At 44.0% G+C, this 18888-nt stretch overlaps 1 protein-coding gene across 11 annotated transcripts in view; it reads right to left on the reverse strand.

The window, feature by feature from the left end:
* Nucleotides 1–18888, reverse strand: part of ACOT7 (acyl-CoA thioesterase 7) — a 105695-nt gene that overhangs the window by 21753 nt on the left and 65054 nt on the right. For all 11 annotated transcript variants that reach the window (XR_013623883.1, XM_078780660.1, XM_078780650.1 and 8 more), the window contains one exon: nucleotides 5294–5410. Coding sequence is in view for 10 of the 11 variants with exons in the window: in XM_078780660.1 (XP_078636786.1) it covers nucleotides 5294–5410 (117 nt within the window). In the remaining variant the exon portion in view is untranslated. The remainder of the gene's footprint in view (nucleotides 1–5293; nucleotides 5411–18888) is intronic.

Raw genomic sequence — 18888 nt, forward strand, 5'->3', positions numbered from 1 at the left:
AAAACCACATTTGACATTTTGAAGCAAATAAATTGATCCTTGAAAGTGATGTAAACTGATATCGAACTCAATTCACGGACAGTACTGTGTTAAACTTCTGTACGTTTTCCAGAAGTATGTCTTTATTTTGCACATTAGCCAAAAAAAATTTCAACAAAAACAAAAGTTAAATTATGACTGGGATTACGGACAGTAAAATTATAGTTCAGTCCTTCGTGTAACCCCCACGAGCATTCAGGAGAGCACGTACACGTTGAGGCATGCTGTTCACGAGATTTGCCAAGGTCTGGACAGGAATCGCTTGCCATGCAGTGAAAATAGCCTGCTGCAATTCATGCACAGAGGTCGGCTGCTGGTCCAAGTGGTCGATTTGACCAGTTAATTCTGCCCACAAGTTCTCTATCGGATTCATATCCGGGGACATGGCAGGCCACTCCATATGCTCGACACCACGGTCAGCAAGAAAGTGTTGGATCGTGCGAGCACGATGAGGCCGTGCATTGTCATCTTGGAAGACAAAGTTTCCTCGAAAGGCTGCACGAGCAAATGGAAGCAATGTTTCTTCCAGAATGGCCCTGTACCTGAACTGGTTCAGGTTTCCATTCAGAACAACCAGGTCAGTTTTGGCCCCTGCATGAAAAGCAGCCCAAACGGTCACCCCACCACCTCCAGCTTGGACTCTTGGCACAATACAATCTTCGTTGTAGGCTTCATGCACTTGTCTGCGCACTCGGTTGCGGCCATTTTGACGATAGACCAGAAATCTAGACTCGTCACTGAAGGTCACGTGATTCCAGTGTCCTGGCTGCCATTGACGGTGCTCTCTGGCCCACTGCAATCGGCGCTGGCTGTGTTGTCTGGTCAGGCGTGGCTTTCTCAGGGGACGCCTGGCACGATAGCCTGCTTGAACCAGTCGTTGGTTGACTAGCCTTCTGGATACAGGCACATTTGTCAGTTGCTGCCACTCAGCCCGAAGCCGATTAGCTGACTTGGTACGGCCATTGCAGACTAACCGGTGCAGCTGGCGACCATCTCTCCTTGTGGTTCTGCGGGGACGTCCTGGCCTCGGTATTGGAGTAGGGAGACCCCTCTGAGTATTTCGTTTCAGGATCTTTGGCACCTGACCTTGAGTGATGCCATACTGCCGAGCAATAGCACGCTGTTTCATGCCGGAATTTCGTAAAGCCACCACTCCATGACAAACAGCATTGTCGAGTTGATGGACCATCTCCAGAGGAAGCGGCAATAACTTTTGTAGACATGCAGCAGTTGTTTTCCACTAATACAGAACGCAACAACCCTTATATACCCGATTGTGAAGCCAATTGTCAAATGTACCTGTGCTTACATTTTGTCACGCCACCTGTGATATTATACAGTTATTGACTTCTTGCTGTGAAAGACAATCAGTGACATGGTTCTTTTAACAATAAATCACCAAAGTGTAAAAGAAACTCACCAGATTGATATACTGAGTTCAGAAAGTAAACCCAAGTCAAGAAAATATATATATTCCATATTCAATGCCAAGTCTGTATATACCTTCTAGATGTTGTCCCAACAGGTATCAGTGAATGTCTCATGACTGTGCGACTCAAACTTGACAATGAACACTATGCGTCCATCATCAGCGCATATGCCCCGCCCCTACCATGACAAACACAGATGAGGTCAGAGCAGTTCTACGATGATCCTTCAGCAGTCAGTCAGTCAATGGTGGCATGGTTGCTCGTGTGACAGAGTGGACGAACTTCTGAGTCATTTCATGTTACTAGCTGCACAAAGCAAGGCTGTGTCCTAGCTCCCCTATTATGTAGCACTGTGTTTTCCTCGATGCTTCATGACACCGTCGAAGATTTCACCCGGGGAGTGATGATCCAGTTTCGCACCGACGGTAGAGTCTTTAATTTGCAGCATCTGGAGGCCAAGTCCAGGATCATGAAAATGTTGCTCTGTGATCAACTTTTGCCGATGAGTGCGCTCTCTTCGGTCATAATCTCGAAGATATGCAATTTATTGTCAACTCCTTTGCGCAATCTGCTCGTCGCTATGGCCTTAGGATTAGCCTCAACAATACCGAGGGTATGCTTCAGCCGAGACCAGAAGGTGCGTATACCATCCCATCCATTACTATCGATGACACGCTACTCAAAGTTGAAGATAAGTTCTGCTATCTCTCTCACAATGCAATGGCTGATGACGAAGTAACCTCAAGACTCGATAAAGCATGTGTTTCCTTTGGAAGATTGACACATTGCCTAAGCATGAACATGACATTCAGCTGGACACCAAAGATCAGTGTCTATCGTGCAATTGTCTTAACGACACTCCTGTATGGATGTGAATCATGGAAACCCCATCGTCACCATATCAAACACCTTGATCAATTCCATATGTGATGCCTCCGCAAGACCCTTGGCATCACCTGGCAAGACAATACCTAACACCTCAATCCCAGACCGCTGTCATATCCAAGGAATTGAGTATTTCCTTATGCAAGCCCAACTTCGTTGGGCAGAACACCTCACATGCATGGAAGACAATATAATCCCAAGAGAGCTTTTCTATGGACAATTTAAATTTGGTAAACGGTCATGTGGTGGACAAAAAGCGCTACAAGGACGTCCTTAAGTCTACACCAAAGTCTTGTGCCATCCCAGTTGTCACCTGGGAACATCAGGCCACAAGCAGGTTAACTTGGCGTAATATTTGCCACAAAGCAAATGCCGCAAAGCCCTGAACCACTTTGAAAGTGGGAGACTTGCTATCGAGAGACAGCGGAGGCAAGAAAGGAAAACCTGCCAACGTTCATCTCCGCAAGGACCAGTCTACACCTGTGATGTTCGTGGTAGACAATGTAGGTCCCGCATTGGGCTATACAGCCATCGCACAACACACAATGTTTAGTGAGCACGCCAATGAAGCCAAAAATGACGACTCATACCATCACCATCATTTATAATGTATAAAATTTTAAGAAATACCTGTATAATTGATCAATTTATTTTTGTGCGTTACAGCTTTCAATAAGATTGAAAGGAAAGGTTCCGATGTCTTATGTAACGCTGGCCTACCTTTACGGTCTGGAGACAGTGGCACTGACAGAGAGCCAACAACAACAACAACAACAACAACAACAACGGCTGCATGTCTGCGAGAACAACTGGGTCAGGAGGATTGTGAGAATGAAGAGGGTGGATAGAAGGAGGATGGATGAACTGAGGGAGGATATTGGTGTGCAGATGAACTTGACGGGGAAGTTGGTGAAATGCTGGCTGAGATGGGCTGGACATTTGGTGCAGATGGGGGAAGAGAGAATGGCAAAGAGAGCGGTTAGATTGAGTGAACAAGGTAGGGGGAAAAGCGGTAGACCGGGGTTGAGATGAGAAGATTGTGTTATGAGGGAAATCAATATGGTGAGGATTGTTTGGAAGGTGGAGAGAGTTGGCTGAGGGCAGAGGGGAGTGGAGGAGTATCGTGGTCAAGGCAGGACAGGAGCTTGGTGCCATTGGACCTCACCGCTAATAAAGGGAAGAAGGTGAAGGAAGCCCTGTGGATTTGAGTGCCAACACCAATTAAAATTGTAGAATTATATATTGAATTAGGCTTTGTTATTGCAACTGAACGAGCTTTCAGGAGACCTTTCTCATTCCTGAATTGTGGTGTATAAATATCGTGTTTATAGACATCAGGTTTCAACAAGATGGAGCAACGTGCCATAATGCAAGAATTGTTATGCAATTTCTAAGGCAACAGTTTGGGGGAAAAGGTCATTTTCTCAGTTTAGGGAAAAGATCATTTTCTCATTTTTCTCGGTTTGGTAATGTTTCATGGCCATCCCAATCTCCAAATTTGACACCAGAGGATTTCTTCCTATGGGGATTTTTGAAGAGCCAGGTTTAAAAGATATGTCCCATATGTGTATGTGAACTTAAAATGAGGATCGCTGTAGCCATCACTGTTGTTGATGATGATACATTGAAAGCAGCAATGAATAATGTACTGGCTCAATGAGGGGAGGAGGGGGGAGGGGGGGAGGGATGGGGTGAGAGGAGAGGGTGCATTAAATATAACTATCACCGGTACCCACCCTACAGGCGGGGCTTCAATTGGGAGGCCCAAATGAAAAGGCAAAATATCAGAAATTTAAGGCTTTTTTATTTTAAACGATTTATATAAACATCCGTTAAATCATGTCACACGCAAATCATCAAAATATAAAGAGTACATGGCACCCATTTTGAAAAAAGATTGAATTCTGCAAAACGGAAGCGACCGCCACACGTCTTTCTCAGTCGCACGTTTATGTGTGAAGAGTGCGCGCCGAATCTAACACGGAAGCGGCCGATACACCTGTTTCTCAGTCGCTTTGCACACGCTGCCGTGTTACTTCGGAGTCGCACGTTTATATAGGAAGAGTTCGTTAGGAGTCGATCTACTCTCTCCTGGTACGTAGAATTTCAACAAAAGCCACAACACTGTTCATATCGGTAAATATTATTCCATCGTGTTTGGAAAAACTGGAAAATTGGAAAACTTGAGGAAAAAAAAAAATAGCCTATTTTACTCCAGGGGGTCCTAAGATTACCAACCCAAAATATCGTTGTGATCGGTTCAGCCGTTTTTGTGGTGCCTTCGAACGGACAGACAGACGGACATTTGGTGAATTATAGTAAGATGGACAGCATTTAAAATATGTAATTTTTAAGAAGTAGAGCAGGGTTGTGTATACTGCTATGATGTCACACAATCTCCCATACCTGTACATTTTAGGATACTAAAAACACGATTTACTTTGTTCAGTCTTGTTTAATTACAGAAATACACGTAGCAGATATTAATGCCACACCCTGTATATGCGCATAAGCAATACCTATGTTTTTGCTTCAAATACGTAACCAGGTTTGTAACATTATTTTTATTTTTGGGAGCGATTAAGGCAGGTGTCTGTTGCCAATACACCACCCAAATAAAGGGATGTGTCAAAAGAAGGTGTTGCACTCTTGGAAAAAGATCACCCAAAGGACAGGTACTCTGCTAGTAAACACTATTGCAGTGTCCACTTTTCTCGTTACAAGCAATGGGATCATATATTCAGGACCGTGAGCCCCATTTCAGTTTTTCCAGTTTTTGTGATCTGCTACCATTTTCCAAGGATAAGAAGATTTACCCTGACAAATGACCACTCAAATCAGCAAGGGCAATTAGCCTTCTGGGCAGGATGCATGGGAATTAATTGTTTCCCAGAGGCCTCACCCTCATTAGGCAGGCTGCAGAGATGTGCATGGCTCACCAAGCTTTAGCTTGCGATGGAAGTTCATGGCATCTACGCAGGCAGTCACCACATTTGACTTGCAGTGGCGGACCGCCACGATTCCCGCCACCTCGTCCATGAGCTTCATCGTTACCCCTGACACGAGATTTGGGGGGAAGAACAAGAGAATAAAGTCATAAGTACAGCAGGCCATTGTCTCAGAAGAAGGAATGGAGTATATCTTCAATGGAAAAGGAGAAATAAGTGCTGATGGGTGGACAACATAAGAGGGACTATAATGTAAGTAAATTGAGAAAATTATTATATAACAAAATAAATAAATAATGAATAAACAAGCTGGTGAGAATCAACCATGATACAATGATCAAGCAAAGGATCATATTTAAGGAGAAAAGGTGCAACGATGCAAACTGAAGAACAAAACACACCATAATTAGAACGGCACTCAGTAGTAGAGCGTATACCTCTGCCAGGCTGAACACTGCACAGTTTACATTTTGTATCCCATTGATAGGCCAGATATGCATCTGAACCTTGACTAAAATCAAATCAATTCGTTCTCATCACACACCCAACCTGTCCAAGTTTCTAACAAATCTGTCCACAACTTTTTAAGATATCTTTCTCACAGACAGACAGGGCTGAAAACAACCTTTGTTCACGTTTGATGACGGAGGCAACAAAATTAATTGCAAACTGAATAATTATAAGTTGACCAACGGATAAAAAAAATTGTGCAATGTTCTTCACAGGTCATGTTCAAAATTGCAAGCAAGTTAGAAGCCGATAATAATGAAGGCAAGGCCAAAAGTAAGGCGTACAAGGACATTCAGGCTGTTTGCGGAGTTCCTTTCGGACGGCCGACGATGGAGTGCTCGTCAACTGAAGGGGATCGAACCATCATACCGTTGTACGTACGTGAACTGCAGTGGACATGAACTGTCGTCACGTATTGACAAATGTGGAAAGATTCCCTGGAACTTAACGTCACTCCCAGGGTTCGAAGTATGCGTCAAAACGAATGACTTTGTGCTCGAGGACATGAAATCATGGAGAAAATGCTTTCAGATTTTGCTTCTATATAAAAAGTACTTTGAAGGAAATTAATTGATTCTGTCATTGGACAACTGAACGATGCAAAAAGAAAGAAAAAAGAAAGAGGATTTTAAAATACTGTTCAACTTTGCATCTTCTAAAAAACAGTAATAAATAATTAACTTTTGAAATGCTAAGTTTTCAAGCAAAAACACACACAACACACAACTCCCTCACGGGTCAAAAGCTGTACAACTGAGCAATTGAGACAGCAGGAATCAGGAGTTTTCCAGGCAGTCTAAAAATGTTTTGTAAGGAGCTATTTTGCAATATCATACCATTTTAAATTTTTATAAAAATAATGTTATTCAGTAATGTCTTACTGATGTTCTTAAAACCTGACAAAATGATGTTTTCACAATGTTTGGCACAATATATTGTTGTGGAAATGATTTTTAGGGGTTATTTCTTAATGCTTAATATAGTGTAGTTATTTCCATATTCAGTGTTGAGAATAAGCCTATAGTAACTAATAATATCAATTTAGATATGCGCCGCAAATTCGTATAGTTAGAAACGACAAACCCACCCATTGTGTGTGCCTAAAATTCCTCATCGCTGAGAGTCTTTATCTGATGTCCTCATCCTCTGTTTCCATTTAAAGGTTCCCTTTTCGCACCACACCAGGCCATTTGCACAAGTTTCATTTGCAAGACTCTATTTCAACATCACATTGGCCTTGGTGCCAATCTGCAGCAGGAAACTAAGTCAAGGGAGAAAGTGTTAGCCAAGCCCACTGGTTGGGACATTAACCAATGGTAGAGGAGAGAGAAAGGGCATACAACACACACAACATGCATTTTAAGGCCATTTTCCCTGCAAGAGCGGGGGTTAGCCTTGCGGTCCCCATGACAATCTTCTCCATTTTGCCCTATTTTCTGCATCTCTCCTTGTTAACCCCCTTGCCCGCATGTCTTCTTCCACCGTCTTTAGCCAAGTCTTTCTCGGTCTTCCCCGTCCTCTACTTCCTTCTACATTCATTTCCATCACTCTTCCCAACCAGTCACTTTCATCCTTCCTCAACACATGACCAAACCATCTCAACCTGTTCCTCTTCACAGCATCAATCACAGGCTCTATTCCCATCATCTTTCGCAATTCATCATTTGTCTTCCTCTCTCTCAGTGACACTCCACACATCCACCGAACCATTCGCATTTCCACCCTTTCCAGCCTTCGTTGCTGCTCTACATTCATGACCCATGTCTCGCTCCTATAAATCATAACACTTCTCACACATGCAGCATACACCTTTCCCTCCAGCTTCAACGACACTCCCCTCCTCATCAGCACGCCACTCAGTTCCCGAAACTTCTTCCATGCACATCTCACTCTAGCAACCGTTGCCGAGTCTGATCCACCTTCTCCATTCAGCATGTCTCCGAGATAGCAAAATGTTTTCACACCTTCCAGCTTCACGCCGTCTCCAAGATCCAACTCAACATTTCCTCCATCTGAAGCTCCCTCTGTGCACACCTTACATTTGAATGTAGCTGCTACACTGGTTAATGACCCTCTCAGACCACTACATTTTTGATGAACCCACTCAGCGCACATTGTACATTGAATGGAGTTCACTCCGACACCCTTCCTGCACACAGCACATGGCCACCTCCCAGTTCTTTCCACCTCACCACATACATGCTTTACCACTTGCCATCACCTTCGTCTTTCCTATATTCACCTTCAGACCTTTTGTCTCCATACTTTCCTTCCACTTGTTCATCTTTTCCTTCAGTCCATCCATACTTTCCGCAAACACCACCAGATCATCTGCATACAACAACTCCCATGGTAAACCCTCCTTTACGGTCTGAGCCAGCACCTCCATCACAGCTACAAATAGTAGTGGACTTAGTACCGACCCCTGATGCACTCCCACCTTCACCTCAAACTCACCACTGTTCCCATTGTGTGTGCCTAAAATTCCTCATCGCTGAGAGTCTTTATCTGATGTCCTCTTCCTCTGTTTCCATTTAAAGGTTCCCTTTTTGCACCACACCAGGCCATTTGCACAAGTTTCGTTTGCAAGACTCTATTTCAACATCACATTGGCCTTGGTGCCAATCTGCAGCAGGAAATTAAGTCAAGGGAGAAAGTGTTAGCCAAGCCCACTGGTTGGGACATTAACCAATGGTAGAGGCATAAATCGTCATTAATGACGTTGGCGGGCTCGGTTATAAAGACGTGGGAAAGCTAGGATCCCAGAGAAAACACGAGATACATCGAGCTGGAGGCTGCGCCCTGGAACGAGCCATGAAGAGAGAGATGCCACACCCTGCCTTGCTGCCGCCCCACCCAATCAACAAAGACGTATCCCTGTGTTCCCCACCTCGCTGCCTGCAAACATGTTTTTTTTTTTTTTTTTTTTTTTTTTTTTTGTATACAAGGTCGAGGCTCGTGAAAGAGCGAACATTAATCACACAGAAAGACAAACCGACACATAAAACATATAACATAGGGAGCGGTAGACAAGATGGGGAGAGAGGGGGAAGGACACAAACACAACATTTGAGAGCAGTGACCGAGAGACATGGAGACATCGAGAGATCTGAGAGAGGGCGAGGGCTTGGGGGGGGGGGGGGGGGGGGCGTGGGAAGGGGGCGGTGGGAGAGGTATAAAACATATGGACACTGCCAGGACTTCCAGGAAAGAAGTTGGAATTTCAAACAAGGTGGATCTGGGGTGAATTAGCGGGGGTAGAAAAGATCAAGGTTTTGGATGGGGGAAGATAAGAGATGGTGGTGAACAGCTGTTTTAAAGACCTGGAGGGAGGAGTGGGATTGAAGGGAGTGAGGGAGTTTGTTCCAGAGGCGGGAGAAAAGAGGAATGAAAGAGTGAAGGTGAGCAGAGAGCCGAGATTTCGGCAGTTTAACCATCAGAGGGTTGCTGGCAGATCTTGTGCGACCTGTAGGAATATTTGGGGGACAGAGCACAGAGAGAGCTGGGGGTGCAAGGCCGGAGAGGAGTCGGTAGAAGACAGAAAGACCACCTACCTGCCTGCGGTGAGTGAGTGAAAGGCCCTCAGAGATAGCTTCATCGCGGGAGATTCCAATAATTCTGAAAGCTTTGGTTTCAACAGCGTGAAGCCGAGCTAGGTGTGAGGCAGGAGCACCGGCCCATAGGGGAGAACAGTATTCCATTGAGCTGCGGATGAAAGCCTTGTATGTGGTGAGGAGCTCAGGTGTGCCGAGGAAGGACTTCGCACGACGGAGGATGCCCAGTCGGCGACTGGCTTTGGAGGCCAGCTTGGAAATGTGGTTTTCCCAAGAAAGATCATGGCAGATAGTGAGACCCAAAATCTTGAGCGACAGAACTTCTTGGAGAGGATTGTTGAGAAAGTAGATGGGAGGGTTGTCCAGTCGATCTTTTCGGAGAGACATAGTAAGAGTGTGAGATTTGTCAGGATTGAAAGACATGTTCCACTTGTTTGACCAGTCTGTGATTTTGTCCAGGTCTTCAGAGAGTGAGGAGGCAGCAGACTGCCGATCTGAGGGAAGAGGAATGGAGCGGCAGAGAGTGGAGTCATCAGCAAAGAGATAGAGAGGATTTTCGAGAGAGTCAGAGAGATCATTGATGAAGACCAGAAAAAGCACGGGGCCCAGAACACTGCCTTGGGGAACTCCAGCCTGAACAGGAAGAGGAGATGAGAGAAACCCATTCAGGGCCACACGTTGACGACGACTAGAGAGGAAGTCCGCCAGCCATGCGTGGAGATTTCCATGGATACCAAAGGAGGAGAGTTTGGTGAGCAGAGCGGGGTGCCAGACCGTGTCGAAGGCACGTGATATGTCGAGGGAGACAGCTCTAATTTCCTGTTTGGCATTGAGGACCTCCATCCATTGTTGAGACAGCAGAAGCAGCATGTCCAGAGTAGAGTGACCTGGTCTGAAACCAAATTGATGATCAGAGATCAAGCCATTGGAGAAGAGGAAAGATTTCATATCCGAAGCAATGATGGATTCCATGACTTTGCTGATAATTGGGAGAAGGCTGATTGGTCTGTAGTTGCTAGGATCTGTTTTTGCACCTTTTTTTGTGCAAAGCGGTGATGTTGGCTGATTTCCAAGCAGATGGCAGTTGACCTTGAGCAAAAGAGAGGGTGAAGAGAACAGAGAGAGGGTGAGACAGAGCAGCAGAGCAGGATTTTAGGACCCGTGGGCTGATGCCGTCGGGTCCAGTTGCAGAATCAGAGTCGAGGGTTGACAGAAACTTTTCCACCTTGTCAGGAGGAAAGGACACGGAGTCCAGGAGCAGCAGGGTACGACTGGGTATGGTGGGTACAGAGAGGGATGGGTTTGGGACACAAGATTTAGAGGCAAACACAGAGTTGAGGCAAACACAGAGTTCTTGCTGCAAAAGGCATATTAATCATTGCAATCCTGTTCATTTATATAATTGGATTGTATTACTACGCCCTCTGTGGTGTTTGAATTTTTGTTAACAATTATTGATGTTATTAAAATGATATATTATTATTTTTATTCACAAGATATTATTATTGGCGCAATTACCGATACCGCAACGAACCCTTCATATTCCGTCAATGCATAAGAAACTATAATGGCACTCGGGAGAGAACATGCATACCTCCGCCAGGATGAACAGTTTAAGTTTCGTATCCACTGATAGGTCAGATCTGGATTTGGACCTGAACCATAATAAAATCAGCTTGTTCTTGTCACCGAACCAACTCATCCACAACTTTCTGAGACATAATGTTATGTATAGTTTTTGGCCCTATCTCTCAATGGTGAAGAATCGCTCAAAGAAATTCTAGTATCCGAATCCGGATCTTCATCAAAATCTAATCATTTCGTCCTTGTCATATACTCAACCTCTGTAACCAAATCTATCCACAACTTTTTGAGATATCCTGTTCACACCCAAACAGACAGAGAGAAAGGGGTGAAAACCTAACCTCTATCCACCTTCGGTGGCGGAGGTAATAACGCTGTGGGGAACGCATCTCCATATAAACAATGGTACAATGACCCCCTTTTAGCACATCTTCGATTAGCCCTCTTTTCATGGAAATACATCCTGAGCGATGAGCGGGATATTAGCGCATTGTAAACCCCAATTTAGATCTGCCAAGACAATGTCCAGCAAGACCCTCAGTCTCTTTATATTTTTCACTGTTAAATCTGTTTTATTTCACATCTATTTATTTCAATAACAATCTTTTTCTTATATTTTGCTTCGCCCCACAACCAAAGGCCCTAAAGATGAGTCGCTACGGTTATTTTTTGAATCAGGCCAATCGATGGTCCGCTCGAGCTAGGCAACCAATGTGACTGATGAGGTCACGCAAGGAACAGTTTTGAACCAAGCTCGCGAGCAGAAAGTTAAATTTAGAGCTGGGACATTCTCAGGTGCAACCTGTGTTGAGTTTGATCCGAGGACCTGGAGAGCGAGGAGCGTGAGCGGTCTTCCCTCACCGGAACTCCTTGCAAGAGAGTCGCCGGGTTCTTTGGACCAAGGTAGAAGAAAAAAAAAAAGCCCGGGAGTCTGGGGACACAACCAGCAAGTTTGCCCAGACCGGCCCAAGACCCGCCTCACAGCCAGTTATGTTTGTGAAAACTGAACCCTGTTCATCCAATCGATTCTCGGTGAGGGCATCTTGCTCAGCTCCATCTCATGGCTGAACCAAGCTCATGATATCCTCTCCGGATCTCCTAACCATCTTCGCCCTCTAAGCATCCGACTATCACTTGAGAGCTTCTGTTTTTAAGAATAGGTTAAGTGCATTAGCCAATTTTATAGTTACAAGCACGATTTACTTTCATTTGGACATTTTTCTCAGTAAATATTTTTATTTCCTCTTCCCTAGTTTATTTTTACACATTTCATTAAACAAAATTATTGACGATTCATTTTGATTCCTGGGTTCGTTCTATCACTCAGTTCGTGAATGAGTAAATTGCCAGCGGGCACACACAAGCTTGGTTCTCGGCATGTGTGAAAGAAAAATAAAAAATTAAAAAAAATTGTGTTTGAATTGTGTTTCCTCGAATGTGCATGGTGTGAGAGATTTCTATCTACTTGTTCTGTAATCGAGTTATTTTGAGCAAACCAAACAACGTGCCCAAGCAATTAAAATACCTGGTGTCTTGTGTTTTCTTATTAAGTCAGCTGATATAGATCCAGTTGTTCCATAATCATTATCGTTCACTATTGTCTCAAACCAATTCCCTTGTCAATTTCCATGGCCTCTATCATTCCTTCGTTTCAGAATATTTTTTTCTGTGACTGACAGACATCGCAGCAGCATGCAGTAATTTATTTTATCGTGAAAATTTCCCTTTGGCTTTTGTGACGATTCGCGGAATGCAAATGTTTTACTCAATACATACAACTTGCCAGCTCCAGGCTGGACTCCAATGCTGCTTGTTGTAACACTTATAATGTGTAGTTTTATTTGGAGTACAGATACTCTTTTGCCCTGAGGTCATGTGGTGTGTGTGTAAAACTTATGAATGCCGAAAAATGAGCTTTATTTTTCCTGCGAGCACACACAATTTATCGATCGATCAACATGTGCTCTCACAATTCTCACCATTTTCATTCAATCATATTCCTTCTCCTAAAAAGAAATAACCACATTTACAGTGCATTCAGAAAGTATTCAGACCCCTTCACTTTTTCACATGTTATGTTGCAGCCTTATGCTGAAATCGTTTAAATTCATTTTTTCCCTCATCAATCTACACTCAATACCCCATAATGACAAAGAGAAAACAGGATTTTAGAAAGTTTTGCAAATTTATTAAAAAGAAAAAACTGAAATATCACATTTACATCAGTATTCATACCCTTTGCTATGACACTTGAAATTTAGCTCAGGTGTCTCCCATTTCTCTTGATCATCTTTGAGATGTTTCTACACCTTGATTGGAGTCCACCTGTGGTAAATTCAAATGATTGGACATGATTTGGAAAGGCACACACCTGTCTATATAAGGTCTCACAGATGACAATGCATATCAGAGCAAATACCAAGCCATGAGGTCGAAGGAACTGCCTGCAGAACTCAGAGACAGGATTGTGTCGAGGCACAGATCTGGGGAAGCCTACAAAAAAATCTCTGCTGCATTGAAGGTTCCCAAAAGCACAGTGGCCTCCATAATTCTTAAATGGAAGAAGTTTGGAACAACCAGGACTCTTCCTAGAGTTGGCCGCCCGGCCAAACTGAGCAATCGGGGGAGAAGGGCCTTGGTAATAGAGGTGACCAAGAACCCGATGGTCTCTCTGGCTGAGCTCCAGAGATCCTGTGTGGAGATGGGAGAAACTTCCAGAAGGACAACCATCAGTGCAACACTCCACCGATCTGGGCTTTATGGCAGAGTGGCCAGACGGAAGCCTCTCCTCAGTGAAAGACACATGAAAGCCCACAGAATCTTGTTTCTCACAGTCTGAGAGTCCTTTAGGTGCTTTTTTGCAAACTCCAAGCGGGCTTTTAAGTTAATAAAGGACCATCAAAGAAGCAAGATGGACATTAATAATATTTCAAAATTGGAGTGAGGATGGCTGTATATATTTCCCAAAAATAAACACAACACCTGTCTTATGTGAAGAACTCTTACTGAAAACATTCCCAGTCCATAATTATTTCAAACTGAACTTGAAGAGACAACAACATGAGTCTCCAGCAACAAGGCTACGTCACTCATTTCCTTACAAGTTTCTTGACTTTGACCTAGCAGAGAAAAGTTCCACCAATATATATATATATATGAATATAATATATATCTTGAGCGCAGTGGGCTGTTGACGCGTAATCAATGGAGGTCCGTGGTTCGAGTCCCGAATTGATTCAGAATTTTCCACACTTAGCCCCTCGCAGGAATTTTATTCGTTTATAAAAAAAATTATATATTGTTACGGATTCATCACTTCTGTTGTTGTGGTTCTCATCCACTGGAAACATTTTTGGTTCCATGTACTATTATTGTTATCGTTTAAGTGAATTGGAGATAACCGTTTTCAAAAGGTAATAAAAATTAATGTTTTAAAAAGAAACCGGAAACCGGATCGGGACCCGAACCAAGAGGAAGAAGAGGAAAAAGGAGGCGGAGCGAGTAAGGTGGAGAAGGAGCCGAGCTGCTTCGAGGTCTTGAGCAAACGCTGGCGAACGGGGGTCATGAGTGGACTTTGGGTTTCCTGGAAAGGGATTCCTGCGACAGAGTTTGTTATCGCTGTGACAGATAAACCTGCGTGACAGGTTTTGCGGTCGATTCCGAAGAGAATCATTGGAGTGCCGTTACGTCTCGAGTACGGGCCGTTGGCCATTTTGCCTCGCGCCTGATTTCGGATCGCTCTAGGCTCTTCACATCGCTTCAATCATTTCACCGCATCCAGACGTTAACCTGGTGTATGTGTGTAACGTGGATTTTGAGTGGGAATTTGCGGTTCGCCGATTGGGAGCCATTGAACGTCCATACCCGAAGGTGTGATTTCCCAGTCGCCTCTTGAGGACACCTTTGCCCATCTTTGGCAGTGTGACTGTCAACCGAACGGGATTCTGGTCTCGATACGACATCGTTCTGACGATCACTGGAGCATGGATCGATTTTGGCTTGATGCCGGGATAGAGACATTGGGAATGTTCTTTTCGCTCACTTGGAGCACTGTGAGTTACATTGTACGAAACTGATGGTACCATCATAGGAATGATATCTTGGTTGTACAATTGATTAATATTGTTATTGTACTGTTATTCTTGTGTGACCTTAATACAATACTTGTTTGTTGGTAACAATTGGTGTGGTTTCACCATTAATCTTTGACATACAGAATAACACATCTTTCTGCCGTGACTCCTCTCGGGGCTCGGAGGTACACCGTGACCGGGGTTTGGGGAGGAGCACGTAACAATATATATATATATACATACAGTGCGTATCAAAAAAAAGGTAATCCGAATTCAAGGGGTTAATATGCAAGGGTTATTTATTTTGACAATTTACATGTGGTTTACTAATTAAGAGGAGATCCTCAGCTTTCCATTGATGCCTTTCATGCATCATTGCTGTCACACATGACCGAGTACATGTTCTTTCAAAATGACAAGTTCAAATCGCATTTTTACAAGTTTGGCTAATCGATGCAAGTCAGGATAATTGGTGCAAAATGAACATCAGATGTGAACTTTTCTCAGGAATGATTGGCCTTTATGCACCCACACCTTCAACATGTCCACCTCCCCTTTCAACACAAAGCTCACAGCGGCAGAGCATGCCCTGAACTGCTCGTCTCACCATAGCCGGGTCATTGCGCAAAGCATCCACTTCATGTCAAATATGGCCCTGCAATTCGTCAAGATCACGGGGAGGAGTTATGAATACCTTGTTCTTTAAATGTCCCCAAAGGAAATAATCACATGGTGTGAGGTCAGGTGATCTTGGCGGCCATTCCACTGCATGGTTGAGGGCGATGACCCGGTCTCCAAAGAGTTCCCTCAGTCGATCTCGGACAGCGATAAGACGATGTGCTGGGGCGCCGTCTTAGGCCCAACAGAGATATCTGAAGACACCACGAACCTGTCGCTCAAAGTTCTCCTCCAGCTGCGGTAAAACTTCATCATTGATCATCTGCAGATACCTGTTACCATTGACATTCCTTTGAAAGAAAAATGGTCCGATCACCTGACCACTTCCACAAAGTCCCAACCAAACAGTCCACTTTTGTCGATTCATGTTGGTGTCAAAATTAAATTCCGGGGGTTGTCCTGTCAGTGCATATTCAAGAACATTATGGGTATTGATCTTGCCGTCCATGGCGAAAGCAGCTTCGTCGCCGATAACGAGATACCGCAGGAAATTGACACCTGCTTCGCAACGTGCTATCAACCATCCGGCAAGCAACAGCCTCCTGGCAAAATCCCCTGGTGTAAGTTGATGCCGGATGTGAATCTGATATGGATGTTGGTGGAGGTCCAGTATTATGATTCAGTTGAATATTGCCAAAGGCAATCCCGTCCCATTTCGTCTTGCGCTGGTATCCCTAGGATGCTCCAAAACTTACTGCCTTAACGCTGCAATATTCATTTCCGATCGCCCAGTGCACCTTCTACCAGAATTCCCCTTGTTGCGGTTGAGGCTAGTGCCATGCTCTTGGTATTTTTCTAACATTCGCCCAGATGGTTTTGGCTGCTGGAGGCTCCCATTCTGGGAAACATTCCCTGAACACATCACGAGTTTGCTGCAAACTTCCAGTTTGGTGAAAGGTTGTAACCACGAAAGTCCGCTGTTCAGTCGTAAGTTGAACCATCTTTTCAATGACTGACTGTCTCTGAACCCATACACTGTCGACCCATCTTAAATACCCATCTTAAACAAAGGATGACGCAACCGACGATTACCAGACCAGCTTAAAAATTTTACATAATCAACTTGGCAGTCAACAAGTAATGCATCCATTTCCAACTGTCTTGACACTGATATTATGTAAAATTAGCCAAACTTGTAAAAATGCGATTTGAACTTGTCATTTTCAATGAACATGTACTCGGTCATGTGTGACAGCAATGATGCATGAAAGGCATCAATGGAAAGCTGAAGATCTCCTCATAATTGGTAAACCACATGTAAATTGTTAAACTAAATAACCTTTGCATATTAACCCCTTGTATTCGGATTACCTTTTTTTTGATACGCACTGTGTATATATACACTACTGGTCAAAAGTTTTAGAACACCTCAATTTTTCCTGTTTTTATTGAAATTTATGCAGTTTAATGTCTCAATGTACTCTGAAATTAAGCATAGAACAAATAAACAATTGGAGATAAAAAAAGAAAAAATAGAATCATTTTGTTTAACAAAATTTAATTCAAATTATTGACTCGGCAAAGTATCCCTTTTTGCAGATATAACCGCCGAACACACTCTTGGCATTCTTTCTACAATGGAAATCAAATATTGTTCGGGAAGTTCTTCCCAACACTGTTGCAGAAGTTCCCACAATGTGTTGCACTTGTAGGTTGCTTTGCTTTCACCCTTCTGGCCAGTTCATCCCAAACCAGCTCAATGGGGTTTAAGTCTGGAGACTGTGCTGGCCATTCCATGATTGGAAGCCTACAGTCTTGTTCTTTTCCTTGAAGGTAGTTGTGACACCGCCTGGAGGTGTGTTTAGGGTCATTATCTTGCTGTAGGATGAACCCCTGACCAACTAGGCATATATCAGAGGGTATTGCATGGTGCTGCAAGCCTGGTGTTGGGCTAGCGGCTAGGGTGCCGGCTTAGGATCCTAGGATCCTGGGTTCGAATCCCGGTCGATCGCTGAATTAACGCCAGGGGGGTTGACTCAGCCTGTCATCCTTCCGAGGTCAGCTAATTGAGTACCAGTTCACTGGTAATTCCCTGCTTGTCGTAAAAGGCGACAAAAAGGGTTGGCGGCAGGAAGGGCATCCGGCCGTAAAACATTGCTTCAAAAAGGGGACCAAAAAACAATAACAACCACGGTCCCCGAAAAAGGCCAACCCCCGCTTTGCGGGGAAAAATTGGCTCTAAACGGTGGTTTATTGCATGGTGCTGCAAAATGCTGTGGTAGCCCTTTTGGTTCAGGGTGCCAGTCACTCTGTGCAGGTCGCCGACTCTGGATCCAGCAAAAGAGCCCCAGACCATCAAGCTTCCTCCTCCATGTTTGACGGTTGGTGTCACACACTGAGGAACCATCCTTTCGCCTACTCGACGAAGTACAAAAACGCTGCGTGATGAAACAAAGATTTCAAATTTTGATTCATCGGTCCATAAGACCTTCTTCCAGTCTTCAGTAGTCCATTGGCGGTGCATCATGGCCGAGGCAAGCCTCTTTTTCTTATTTTGCCATCTTAGCAATGGCTTTCTTACTGCCATTCGACCTGTCAAACCTGCAGCTCGAAGTCTTCTCTTCACAGTTGAAACTGAGACTTGCTTATTTCGACCAGTGTTAAGCTGTGCATGAAGCTGTTGTTCTGTGAGCCGCCTATCACGCAAGCTGTTGACTCTCAGAAACCTGTCTTCTGATTCTGTTGTGGCTTTTGGTCTGCCAGACCTCTTCCTGTCAGAGTTTCCACCAGTTTCCAAGTGCCTTTTGATGGTGTCGGAAACTGTACTCACTGACACCTTGGCTTTCTTTGTAATTTCTCGAAAAGAAAGACCTACACTTTTAAGGGTTATAATGGTCTGTCTGTCTTCCTTTGTTAATTGCCTTTTTCTTGCCATTATGATAGCAATATACTACTTCCTGCAGTGCAATATTGTCCAAATAATGCTTCAGAGGGTGTAATAACAGTCTGTTCCAATACTGCTTTCATACAGACAGGGGGTTTGTAATCAAGTAATCAGCAGAGGTTGGGACACCTGTAGGAATTGTTTGCATCAACTTTCAAGGCTCAATTTACTTACATTGCTGCAGAACAGCTGTAAGTTGTTAACCCATTACTTGATCCCTGAAGAAGGCCTTTTTTTACAATATAACTGTGCAATTTATATTATTTTCCCGTTTTTGCTAACCTAAACCTTTTTTTAACCTCA

Source organism: Myxine glutinosa, chromosome 6 (genome assembly GCF_964187855.1).
Source record: "Myxine glutinosa chromosome 6, kmMyxGlut1.1, whole genome shotgun sequence".
Taxonomy (NCBI): Eukaryota; Metazoa; Chordata; class Myxini; order Myxiniformes; family Myxinidae; genus Myxine; species Myxine glutinosa.